This window comes from Scyliorhinus canicula, chromosome 10 (genome assembly GCF_902713615.1).
Source record: "Scyliorhinus canicula chromosome 10, sScyCan1.1, whole genome shotgun sequence".
In the NCBI taxonomy this organism is placed as follows: Eukaryota; Metazoa; Chordata; class Chondrichthyes; order Carcharhiniformes; family Scyliorhinidae; genus Scyliorhinus; species Scyliorhinus canicula.
Window position 1 is genome coordinate 84463336 of NC_052155.1, and position 13832 is coordinate 84477167.

The following is a 13832-nucleotide window of genomic DNA, read 5'->3' on the forward strand; positions in this document are numbered from 1 at the left end:
CCATTAAAGGATTCCACGCAGCCCCCAGTTTTTCGCCTTGGTGACAATAGTCCATGTATGAGCTGATGTAAGAACTTCTGTAAAGAACTACCATAAGAGCAGAAGTAGGCCATTCAGCCCGTTCAGTCTTCTTTGCCGTTCAATGAGATCATGTCTGATTGATAAAATAATCCTGAATTCCACTTTTCCGCCTTATCCCAAAACCCTTGATTTCCTTCCCTACTACTAAACTTACTCTGCAGGAGTGTGAACTCTTTTAAAAAAAATAACAGTAAGCACTTGATATTACTAATGACTATAATAGCCTACAGTAACTCTTCCTGGTAATGCATAATGTTGCTAGTAAATGTGTGGCTAGAATCCATTAGAATTAGGTGTCGACAAGGAAAGAAAGGCACTTGCATTCCACTACAAGTATGTTTTTGCATTATTTTTCAAGATGTTTCAAAACTAATTTTGTTCAATATTTATTGGTTCCAGCTTTCTAATAAGAGGTATATGCTGCAGTAGAAGGAAAAATCCACAAATATTTGGATTATAGCAGTGACTGTTTTCTCACATTTATATTCACCTACAATACCAACCATTTTGACTTTGTTAAACAGTATATCAATCAATCAAATAAACATTACAAAAAGCTTAGATGTCAGTGCTGTCCAATTACTATAGAACAAAGTGCACATAACGCAGTTCACAATCACAGTCTGGAGTTGTTAACAAATTGAAAAACACTAATTCACATATACTCAAAATGTTACCAATTCATTAAACACAATTATCAAAACATAAATGAGATTCAACATGAATGAGACCATTTTTAAGTATTTCACAAGTGTAGAAACTATACAGGGATTCTCACTATACCTCTTCACTAAGTGCACAGCAAAAATACAAAATTTAAATTATATTCTGACATGAAAAGCAAAAGCAATTTACCCAAGAATTACAGATAAAATGGTCATAAACAACAGAAATTAACATCAATTTATGTATAAGTAATAATTTATAAAATAATTGACAGAATTTAAGTACACCCACAGTAATTGTGAGAGAACTGCATCCGGTCAGTACAGGCTTTAGGGAACAACAAAATACTGCAGAGAACTGCACATTTTGCACATCAAAAAAAGTCTCCAGGCCTCTGTTCATAGAATTCTGAAAAATGGATCTGTACAAAGATTTCACATTGTTACTTGCAAAATATACAACCTACAGCAAAATACATCCCACAGTAAAAGGTGTCCCAAGACATCCTCTCAATAGAATTCTCTAAAATTAAACTGTACAAAGATTTCAGATTGTTACTTGCAAAATATACAACCTACAGTGAAATACATCCCACAAGGTTTTATGTTTTCATTTTCCAACAAACATCAGATTTAAATTAATCCAATAAACAACTTGTCTATTTTGTTTTCAGATGCATTTTATCCAGGCACCATATCAGAATTTATTTTACCTGAACACTTGGGTAGACTTACATGTGAGTGAAATGGGGATAGATAACAGGAGGAGCATAAACTCAATATGATAAATTATATTGGCTTAGCTACCACCCCTCCAATTAACCTATTATCACCACCCCAAAACCAACACCAAATTCCCATCTTCTGCTCCGCATCTACTACAACATAATTATTTTTCACAGGTATAAAGCCTCCTTAAATTATTTTTATCTCTGCAGTTGTCCAAAATAAACTATTAGTAGCACCTTAAACTAATATTGCACTTGGAACGTAAGACGATATTGATGCTGTTGTTTTTACTTGGCGGTCAGTCACTGAAGATGGTTAAACATTTGTGGTCATATTCCATTTGTTACTCCAATTAGAAAATATGAAATAGAACCGATTGAAGCTTTATGCTAAAATTGTGATGATTCCTTAATAAAACACCAGAGGTGGTCCAATACGTTGTTTCACATTCAGGGGTATGATCGGAGACTACAACAGCCATTATTCCATGGTACTGTATAGTTATAGAAAGGTATCTGTCCCAGAAACCTAAACATCAACAGTGAAGAGGGTAGCTCAATGGGAATTAATTCTGCTGTAAGATCAGGTTTTCTAGCTCATCTGCAGAACGGAGTAAAAAGGCTGCTGATTCTCGATATCCTGCAACAAGCTGCCGTACTGCATTTATTTCAGTGGGACTCAGCTGAGCTGGTGGAGTTTTGGAATTGTTAATGTTGGAGGATCCGGAGTGTGATGCAAGCGACTTCTTCACGCTGAGATCTGCTGGGCCTTGAAATAGAAATAAAACATTATATATGGATGCTCTTCTAAATGCATCTCTCTTTAATTTCAAGCAGTTTTTTGTACCCAACATTCTCACAATCCCTTTGGCAATATTTGTAACACAATATGCAATCACAGATAATGTACTGCAAATCTTTAAATATCACATCAGGGAAATTCTTCATCCATATAGACAATTGCTAGCTCTAGGTATTTTTGTACAAACTTGACAAAAACCAAGATGAATTCTCAGTATTCAGTTACTGTAATTGTTGAAAAAAGTTCACAACATTGACAGCTGCTAAGTGAGTCCAAGGGATAAATTTGACGATGTTGTTGCATTAAAAACCAATGACTTTACGTTGACTTCTGGCTTCCTGGTCTGAGCTGCTGAACACAGAATTAACATGACAAAACATGTTCAATCCCTTTGCTCATTCACTGATTTTAAAGCCTCCTCCTTCAGTTTAGGTCCTCAGCCTTCTGTGTAATTGTATTTGGAATATATATATTTAATAATATACAATTATCAAGAATATAACTAATGCAAGGTTATGCAAGAATTTTCTTTTCATATTGAAATCATTTGAGATATTACTGATAATCATTAATGGATATTTAATTAGACCTACCACTGTTAGTACCATCACTTGGTAAGGAAGGTGGATTCTGCTTCCCACCACTCAGCCCTCCATAACCATGGTAATTATAGCTTGTATTTCCATTGATGTACATCAACTCCTGTGAATAAGAAACTGCTGGGGCGGTGTATGCGACCTGAGCAGATTCTCTCGTCCACTGTTTGCCAAGTGCAACAGGCTCATCCTGCAAAAGTGCAAAATAATTTTCTTTATTGAGATGTGAATTAATTTACAAAAAGTGTTTATGGTAGCAACAGAAACAATAAGAATGGAAATTTCTTGTTAAAAATTAAATTTGGCCTATTGACAGTGAAAGCTTTCAAGGTACATCTTATGAGAATAGTAAATCATATGATGTTTTGCCTATAGAACATAGAACAGTACAGCACAGAACAGGCCCTTCGGCCCTCGATGTTGTGCCGAGCAATGATCACCCTACTTAAACCCACGTAACCCGTATACCCGTAACCCAACAATCCCCCCATTAACCTTACACTACGGGCAATTTAGCATGGCCAATCCACCTAACCCGCACATCTTTGGACTGTGGGAGGAAACCGGAGCACCCGGAGGAAACCCACGCACACACGGGGAGGACGTGCAGACTCCACACAGACAGTGACCCAGCCGGGAATCGAACCTGGGACCCTGGAGCTGTGAAGCATTGATGCTAACCACCATGCTACCGTGAGGCCTGTGGTTAAAAAAGGGCCAGATTTTGCACTGCGTGGTGAAGGAATGGTTCTTATCATTCACCTGACCACAAATTCTCTGCAAACTTGTCAGCAGAGATTTCCACCAATCTGATGCCTGTTTCAATGTGATACCCTGTGCAGGGCATCTATGATGGCAGTGAATAGGAAGAGCAAGAGCAAAGGTTTTCAACCAATCAAATTACATTGTCATCAATGAGACATACAGTGTCCAACAAAGGAAGTAAAACGCAGGAAATATATATTATATTGCATTTAAATGATGCAGAGAGAGTAAAATAAAATTTGGGGAACACAGAATTGATTGTGTACTGTATAGAGATAAAAGAGACAAACAGTAAGGTAATTATTTTGAAAAATATGCATTAATTTTCTTTTCAGGGAATGAGAGCCCACACTGCTAAATTTAATTTTTCCGAGCCAAAGAGGTTGTTCAAAAGTAATTATCACTTATTATATTGTTCAAAACTCACTTGCCCCGAAAACAGCAAAGGGCCTGAAAACATTCCCGTATTAGTACTGACGACTTGTGTTCCAGAACCAGCTGTGTCCCAAACGAAGCTGCTTGTCATGACTTAGGCCAGGCCTTTGAGATTGGCCAATTAGTATACAAGTTCCCTGATTAGTGGCCCAATCAGGGAACCCCTTTCTATGTATATAACAGTGAGTGGTGTAGACAGCAGACTGAATTGTCATGGCTGTTTAGCTGTTGGGTTTGTAAATAAAAGGAATTCTGGTGATGGGACTTCTGCCTCCGTGGACGTATTCCAGTGGCAATGAGGAAAACGGAACAACCTGAAGAAACCTGCTTGTCAACAGCTGCTGCGTATTGAGGGTAAGCCACTGACAGGCAAAATGCCTTTATTTGGAAAGTTGGACTCTTTTGACCCTGCAGTGGAAGATTGGGCCCAATACGTAGAGCAGATGAAGTACTTATTTAGAGAAAATGATATAATTCCACATGAAAAGCAAAGGGTCATTGTGCTGACCACGTGTGGGCCAGCATCCTTTGCCATTATGCGCAGTCCCACTTTTCCGGAGGCACTGGATGCAAAAACTTTCCAGGAATTGATGGATTTAGTAAAAGAGTACTCTGACCCTAAACCACCTCTGATCCTGCGACGGTACCGGTTTTACTCAACATTCCGAGACACTGGGGAGTCAGTTACAAACTTTTTAACAAGATTAAGGCGATTAGCAGAGGCTTGCGAGTTTGGCCTGATGCTAAATGAGGTGCTCTGAGACCGTTTGGTATGTGGAATAAATAATCTAACAATACAGAAACATCTGTTAACAGAGGCTGAACTGGATTGCAAATAAGCATTGCAGCTGGCTTTGTCCTTGGAAAAAGTGTAAAGCAGATCGCATGAGTTACAGGGTACTCTGATGAAGGTAGATGCCCATACCAGTGAAACTGAGTAACTACCGCTGGGGGATAGACAACTGCACAGCCACCCTCATAAACGACTTGGATACTAAGTTAACCAGGCCCACTCGCAGAAGCTCTCCCAAGCAACGGAAAATTGTGTCCAGACAGACGGCATAGCAAAATATTGTAGTTGCCAGAGATTGGAGACAGAAAGGAGAAATAGAAGCCCAAAACCATCATCTTGGAGAAGGCCATGTAGGCCGGGGTACAGGAGAATGCACACCCTAGAAGCCCCACCTTCCTCCGACGAAGACCAACTAAATTGTGTAACGATGGGGAAATCAAAACCCATTAAATTATCCATAAGGTTGAATGGACTTCACACACTGATGGAAGTCGACACTGGAGCAGCTGTATCAGTGATAGGTGAAACAGTATTCATTAAAATTTGCACTGGACTCCAACCCTTATTCCTAACCAGGACCTCCGCAAAACTGAGGACATACACAGGGGAACCACTGAGCGTGTTGGGCACAATACATGTACCTGTGACTTATGGAGAGCAACTGGTTAGGCTGCCTTTAATGGTAGTGAAGGCATGGGGCCAAGCTTATTGGGACGAAACTGGCTAAAAGAGATCCAGTTGGATTTGGTAAACATTTTCCAGCTGGAAAATAGCCGCCTGAGCGAACTCCTGTGCAGATACCCAGAGGTTTTCTGAGAAGGGCTCGGAACAATAAAGGGAGCAAAGGTGACATTGCATGTAGATCCAGAGGCAGTCCCAAAATTCTACAAGGCCCGACCAGTACCCTTCGCATTAAGGCAGAAAGTCGATATGGAACTAAAACGATGAAATCATAAGGGAATAATAAAACCGGTCCAGTTTGCAGAGTGGGTGGTACCTATCCTTAAACGGCTCAGTCAGCCTTTGTGGAGATTTCAAACAAACAATTAATCGCTACTCACAACTGGACAAATACCAATTCCCCGGATTGAGGATTTGTATGCAAAGCTGGCTGGAGGATTCCTATTCTCAAAGCTGGATATGAGCCACGCATATCTACAGCTGAAGCTGGACAAAAGAGTCCCAAAAATTCTCAACGATAAAAACCCTGAAGGGCCTTTTTCAGTATACAAGATTACCCTTTGGGGTATCGACAGCTTGTGTGATATTCCAGCGGACAATGGAGAATATATTGCAAGGGCTACCAGTGGACAATGGAGAATATATTGCAAGGGCTACCACAAGTCGCCATTTACCTGGACGACGTCCTCATTACAGAAAAAAATGGAAGAACACCTGGAGGAAGTCCTTGGGAGGTTTTCAGCAGCAGGCGTACGCCTAAAGAGGGAGAAATGTGTTTTCCTAGCACCTCAAGTAACCTAGCTGGGGTACAAGCTTGACAAATCAGGGCTACACCCTTTGGAAGATTGGGCGAGGGTGATTAAATATGCCCTGGCCCCACCACAATCCAGGAGTAAAGGTCTTTTTTTTAGGACTAGTGATATTTTATGGAAAGTTCATACAGAACAGAGCTTCCATCATGGACCCCCTACACCAATTACGAAAAAAGGGGCAAGCCTGGGAGTGGTCCGCCTGCCAAGACAGGGCTTTCAAGAAGATAAAAGAACAGCTTTCCTCAGAACGTCTTGGCACACTATGACCCCAGGAAAGAGTTGGTGCTCACGTTCGATGCGTCTCCATATGGCGTTGGTGCAGTTTTGGCACACAAAGGGCAAAACGGACAGGAACGACCGATAGTATTTGCTTCCAGGACGTTGGCAGCAGAACGAATGTACGCCCAAATCGAAAAGGAAGGACTGGCTGTGATCTTCGCGGTGAAGAAATTTCACCAGTACTTGTAAGGGCGGAAATTCACTATAATTACAGACCACAAGCCATTGCTGAGTTTGTTGAAAGAAGACAAAGCAATACCACCAATAGCTTCGGCCCGGATCCAACGCTGGGCCCTACTACTGGCGGCGTACCAGTATCAACTGGAGCATCGGCCAGGAACCTGGGTGGCAAACGCCGATGCAGTCAGCAGGCTGCTATTACCGGATGCCCCGCCATTAGTACCCAAAATAGATGAAACGGTAATGACGTCACATTTCCTGGACACCCTTCCAGTGGCTGCACAAAACATTCGTTTATGGATCCAAAGGGACCCGGTTTTATCAAAAATAAAACACATGGTGCCAACTGGGGAGATGGAAAGACTGGTCCAGGTGGAATTCCACCCTTACTGGAGCAGAAGAGAGCAGATGACCATGGAAGACAGGATCCTGCTATGGGGGGATCGAGTAATGGTTCCAAGTCAAGGCCGTCGAGCCATACTGGCTGAACTACATCATGGGCACCCTGGAGTCTCAAAAAATGAAGGTGCTGGCCAGAAGCTATGTGATGAAAATGGCTTGTCACAAGTAGGCTTCAAATGAAGTTACTGTGAAAGCCCCTCGTTGCCACATATCTGGCGCCTGTTCGGGGAGGCTGGTATGGGAATGTCTGGTGCCCGTTCCAAATGGCTGGACATCTAGTAAATGAACTCTGCAAATTCAACAACTACCATTGGAAAAACTCTGCACCTTGTTCGCAACTCCTGGTATGCCAGAGGTGTTAGTTTCAGATAATGGATCGGTTTTCACCAGCCAGGACTTCACATAATTTATGAAGTTGAATGGCATTCGGCACATAAGGACGGCACCATACAACCCGGCATCGAATGGTTTGGCGGAGAGAGCTGACCAGACCTTAAAAGTCGAGTTGAAGAAACAGTCAGCAGCATCATTGGACACCAAACTGTCACGCTGGCTATTTGACTACAGAACAACCCCACACACCACAATGGGAATAGCACCGGTGGAGCTACCCATGGGCAGACAGCTCTGAACCCGGCTGAGCCTACTATTCCCGAATTTAGGTGGCAGAATAGAGCGACACCAAGAGGCTCAATGCAGGGGCCACGACAACACTCGCCGAGAAAGGCAGTAATGTATGGGTCAGAAATTATGCGAATGGCCCCACATGGGTAGCAGGAACAGTCAAGGCCAGGACAGGACCTGTGTATGAGATACGTGTGGGGAAAACATGTAACAAAGAAACCCCTGGACCAGGTACGGGCCTCAGATTTGTTTCCTCTTCCAGAACTGACTCAGAATAACGTGGCGAGTCCTCCCCAACAAACTATTCACGCCCTTCCGACACCACTGTGTGAGGACATCGGACTTGGATATGGACACCGTGGATGGTGCCACAGCTGTACCCCTGCCGCCGGAGGAAAGGGGCGAACCGCCCCTCGGGCGCTCACATCGGGAAAGACGGGCGCCTAGCCATTATACCCCACCCCCGCCCCAATTATTATCTTATTATCAGGGAACCCCTTGCTGTGTGTATCAGATCCTCTGCACTCCCGGTGCAAACTGGTCATAGTTGTTCAACTGTTGGGTTTGTAAATGAAAGGGAATTCTGGTGACGGGACTTCTGCCTCCGTGGATTTATTACACTGCTCCAGCATAGCTGCAACACTGCCCAGATATGTGCTGTCCACAAAAAAGCAGGACAAATCCAATGTGGCCAATTAGACCTGACAGCGAACTCTCCACCATCAGCAACACGAACAATGTGTTGTGAAACGTGCTACCAAGTGGCACTTTCACGACAGTAAGTTTGGGTTCTGCCAAGACCACTCATCTCCTAGCCTTACTACAGCCTGGATCCAAGTATGGACAAAATAATTTAAATTCTGGAGGTGAGGTGAGTGTGACTGCCCTTGACTCAACACAACATTTGACCATTAAAGAGCTCTAGCAATTGACTTCTGGTGGCGGCCATGGAGTGAGTGGTTGTACATAGGACAGCTCTGGTTCGAAGGTGTTTGTTCAGGCACTTTATACCCGTTAGTGGGGTAGCTACAGCAGAAAGGTGGTGTCAAGGGAGAGGTTCTTCCCAAGATTGGCATCTCTACTGGCTACCAGACCCAGCAAAAAACAGTTAAGCACCTGGCGAAGGAATTGGAGGGGGCCCGTGGAGCAGCAACAATTGCAGGAAGGGGGAAGAGTTGGCGCTAGTGGGAGCCCCAGTTGGAGCAGTTGATGGCCTTCATCAAAGATGAATTTTGCCAGCAAAGGAAAGAGATGCATGGCGACTGGTCTAAGATCATTGAGTAGTAGCACCTCTGTGAGGATTGATGGACCGTGTAGAGAAGTGCCTTGAGGCACAAGGAGTGACCGATACGGAAGATGGTGTCCGACCAGAGTGATCGGATCATGTACTTGGAGGCGGAAGTGTGGATCCTGGGGGACCTATGTAAGTCACTGCGAGTGAAGGTCGAGGAGCAGGTCCAGTCAGCAAAACCTGAGGACTGTGGGTGTGCCAGAGGGTTTGGAAGGAACGAGCGCCACGAAATATGTGGCGAAGCTTCTGGCTAGCTTGGTGGAGGAGAAGGTGCTCAACAAGGCCCCAGAGGTGGACAGGGCCCAGGCCTCTAAAGCAGAAGCCAAGAGCGGGGAAGCCGCTGCGGGTGGTGATTGTGCGGTTGCACAAGTTTGTGGAAAAGGGGAAGATCCTGCGGTGGGCCAGGGAGAAGCAACACTGTGAATGGGAGGGGAATTGTGTCCAAATATCCCAGGACATTGGTACAGAGTTGGCAAAAAGGCATGCTGGATTCAACAGTGCCACGGGTGTGTTGTTCTGAAAGATTCTGTTTGGGGTGCAGCATGCAGCGAAATTGTGGATCAGATGTGAAAGCTGGGAGTAGTATTTCAAAACGCAGAAGAGGCCAATGACTTTATAAGGGACCATAAACTGGGGGAGAACTGAGAGTTGGTGACAGATGGAGGAGCTCCATCTGTAAAGGTTAGATTTTATGGGCATTTTGTGTTGCCGGAGGGTGTTTGTGTTTTTTTTTCCTTTTGGGGAGTTAAGTTTGTGGGGGTAATCACACACGTTTCCCCCCCCCCCCCCCCTCCCTGCCACAGTTTGTGGTGGGTTCTTTTTGGAGGGGGCGATTTGTGATTTTAAAATTTTTTTTTTGGGGTATTTTTTTTCATTACGGGTAAGGGGTGTGTATGGTGGGTCCCGCTGGGAGGAGGAGAAGGCGAGACTGATTTTGGGGGGGGGGGGGGGGGGGGAAGAGAGGGAAACGGGAGAGGTAGGGGGGGTCTATGAGCAGGATCTGGCAGATAGTGCAGGTGAACGGAGGTGAGGTGGGGTAAGAGGCCGGGAGAGGGGGGAGGGGAGGGAGAAAGGGGGGGGGGAGGGGAGGGAGAAAGGGGGAGGGAGAAAGGGGGAGGGATTGTGACGTGTCAGAGTTGGGGACTAAGCATGGGTGGAGAGGGGGGCCATCTTGGATGGGCCTGATTTTTGGGTGGTATTAGAGGAGATCGAGCAATAGTAGGATGATGCTAGACAGTAGAGGGGAGTGGAGGCATACGTCTCCGGTAAGAATTGAAATGTGAAACATCTGTGGGTTCAATGGGCCGATTAAGAGGTTTTGGGGATTTTTTTTTTTTGATTTTTTTTTTTGCACACCTGAGGAGTTTGAAGGAGGAAGTGATCTTTTTACAGAAGATACACCTCCAGGTGAAGGATCAGTTTTAAGTTGAGGAAGGGATGGGTGGGACAAGTGTTTCACTCAGGGTTTGACTTGGCGTGGCAGGGGTGGCCATTTTGTTGAACAAAAGAATGGGGTTGTGGGGGCCAATGAAGTGCGGAACCCGGGGTGGGTGGGGTGGGAGGTAAATACACGATAGCTGTTAGGGTGCTAGAGGAAATGCCGGTGGTGCTAGTCAACGTATATGCACCGAATTGGGATGATGTGGGATTTGGAATTGTTGGCGGAGAGGAAGAGGTTGCAAGGGCAGTTTGATAGGTTGACGACTGGAAAGGCTGCTACGGAGGGCAAGGGGGATGGTATTTATTTGAGATCTTGGGTAGGTTTGGATTTGACCTGAAGTTGGTGGTATGGGTGTATATCTGTTGTGGTATGGGTGAATATCTGTTGTATGTAGGGAAAGAGGGTAGGAGCTGGAGGCATGCTCAGGCTGGGAGAAATTGTGAACTGTATTCGTTCAATGTAGTTGGGGAAGGTGCCAGTCCAGGACGGAATCTCCTTCGGAATTTTATAAATGGTTTGCAATTGTGCTGGGACCACACCTGTTGGACATGCCTAATGAATCTTGGTCTCAGGGGTGTTACCGGCCGCACTGGCGCAGGCATCAATATCCTTATTCTTGAAAAAGGATAAAGATCCCATGGAGTGTGGGTCATTTGGCCCAACATTCTGTAGAGTGCTGATACAAAGCTGTTGACTAATCTGAGGATCAGATGGTTTTGTTACAAGCTGGCAGTTGTCAGCCAACATTAGGAGACTTCTGAATGTCGTGCTGTCGTGCGTGTCGGGGGTCAATCCAGAGATAATCTCTCTATGAATGCGATATAAAGCATTCAACTGGGTGGCGTGGGGGTAGCTTTTTGAGGTTTTGGGGCGGTTTGTCTTCGGGTCTAAATTCATTTTGTGGGTTAGGCTTTTGTACACTGCCTCCACTGTGAGCATACGTACCAATGCATTGAGTTTGGGGTATTTCTGGTTATATAGGGGTACAAGGCAGGGATGTCCACTTTCCCAGTTACTGCTTGCTTTGGCAATTGAGCCGTTAGCCATCGTACTTAGGTCATCGGCCGCGTAAGGGGGGAGGTAGCAGGCATCGGGTGTTCCTGACTACGGACGATTTATTGCTATATGTCGCAAACCCTCTCTCTAATGTGGGGAAGTTAATGGAGGTGCTTAGGAAGTTTTGTTTCTTCTCAGGATATAGATTGAACGTGGACAAGGGTGAAGTTTTTCCACTGAAGGCTCTGAGGAAGGGAGCTGATCTGGAGAGGCCACCGTTTCAACTGGCCAGGAATAGTTTTAGATACCTGGGAATATGGCTGGCTCATAACTTGGCCTCGTTACATAAGTTGAACCTAGCCATCTGGTAGAGGGGGTGAAGGCAGACTTTAAGAGGTGGGATGATCTCCTTCGTCCTTGGTGGGAAGGATTCAGATAGTTAAGCTGAACATTCTTCCAAGGTTCTTCTTTGTGTTTCAATGTATCCCAGTGTTTCTCGTTAAAATTTTCTTTAACAGGGTCAACAAGTTAATTTCAACTTTTGTCAGGGTGGGTACGACACCCCCGGGATTGAAGGGCATTCTTGCAGAGGGTTAGGCAGTCGGGGAGTTGACACAACTTCATTTTATGTATTATTATTGGGCAGCAAACATTGAGAAAGTGTGGGGATGCTTTTAAGGATCCCGGGTTGGTGTGCGGCCGATGGAGGAGGCTTCTTGTATAGGTTCGAACTTGATGACACTTATTACCGCTCCTCTTCCATTCTCTTCGGCTAGATTCTCTTCGAGCCCAGTGGTAATAGCCTCCTTGAGAATATGGAATCAATTCAGACAGTCACTTCAATTATAGTCTTTGATGTTACTGGTGGCAATCTGTGGGAACCATAGGTTTATACCGGTTGGGATAGATTTGACTTACACCATTCCTCCTTTCGACGCCTTCACTTACGGATGAGGTGCTATCTCTTGACGAGATGGGAAAGTGAAGATATCAGCTATATATACGGCAGATGATGGCGATGGAGAAGGCTTTGTTGCAAGAAGTAAAGGGGAAATGGGAAGAAGAGTTGGATTTGATTTTGGAGAGGGGAGTGTGGATAAGATTCTGCATAAGGTCAGTTTTACTTCCAGGCTGAGTTTGATACAGTTTAAAGTGGTACATTGGGCGCACTTGGCCCAAGCATGTATGAGTGGGTTCTTCCCGGGTATAGAGGATAGATGTGAGTGTTGTTCGAGGTGGTCAGTGAACGACTCTTGTATGTTTTGGTCTTGCCCTAAGCTGGTTAAGTTCTGGGCCTCCTTCTTTGAAATAATGTCAGAGATTTTGCGAGTTAGAGTGAAGCCGTGCCCAATGGTGACAATCTTTGGAGTGTCGGACTTGCTGGGACTGCAAAAGGGGAAGATGATTGATGTATTGACCTTCGCCTCTCTAATAGCCCAGAGGCAAGTCTTGCGCAGATGGAGGGCATCCACGCCACCTAAGATTTTGTCATGGTTGGGTTGGGGGATTTGTTGGAATTCCTGCATTTGGAAACAATTAAAATATACCATAAGGGGATCGGAGGAGGGGTTTTCCTCCATGTGGCTGCCGTTCATTACCTTCTTTAAGGAGCTGGTCAGTGTCAGCAATTAGGAATGGGTGGTTTGACAAAGCATACCTTCAAAGATTGTAGTACAGTGGCTATGTAACTAGACCAGCAATCCAGAGGCCGGAACTAATGATCCAGTGACACCAGTCCAAATTCTACAATCTCAACTGGGGAATTTAAATGTAATTAATTAAATAAATCTGGAATAAAAAAGGCTAATGTTACGTCATGGTGACCATGAAACTATCGAAGTGTCTGTTTCATTAATGGTTTTGAAGGAAGAAACATGCCATCCTCAACTGGTTTGGCCTGTATGTGATTCCAAACTCATTGCAATGTGTTTAATTTTTAATGACCTCTGATGTGGCTTAAAAAGCCGCGTAGCTGTATCAAAAACTGCTGTGAAAAAAATCTAATACAAATAAAAATAGATGGACCACATGCCACCAACCTAGGTGTGAGACACAAGAAGGTGCATCTTGCCCAGTTGATCATGAAAAGTCCTCCTCTAACATCTGAAAAATTGCGTCAAAATTAGGAGAGGTGTCTGACAGAACTAGTTGAGCAACAGTCTGCCATAATCACACTCTCAGAATCGTACCATTCAGACATTGTCCGAGACCCCTCCTTCATGATCTCTGGGTATGTCCTGTTCCAGCGACAGGCCAAACCA

The 13832-nt window shown here is 44.5% G+C and overlaps 1 protein-coding gene across 4 annotated transcripts in view; it reads right to left on the bottom strand.

Annotated features, from left to right (window-relative positions):
• Positions 1 to 456: 456 nt before the first annotated feature.
• The window catches only part of LOC119972491 (nucleolar protein 4-like), a 526260-nt gene continuing 512884 nt past the window's right edge, over positions 457 to 13832 (bottom strand). For all 4 annotated transcript variants that reach the window (XM_038809264.1, XM_038809265.1, XM_038809266.1 and 1 more), the window contains 2 exons: positions 2870 to 3062; positions 457 to 2243 (listed from right to left, as the gene is read on the bottom strand). In XM_038809264.1, coding sequence (XP_038665192.1) covers positions 2041 to 2243; positions 2870 to 3062 — 396 coding nt within the window. In that variant the 3' untranslated portion in view covers positions 457 to 2040. The remainder of the gene's footprint in view (positions 2244 to 2869; positions 3063 to 13832) is intronic.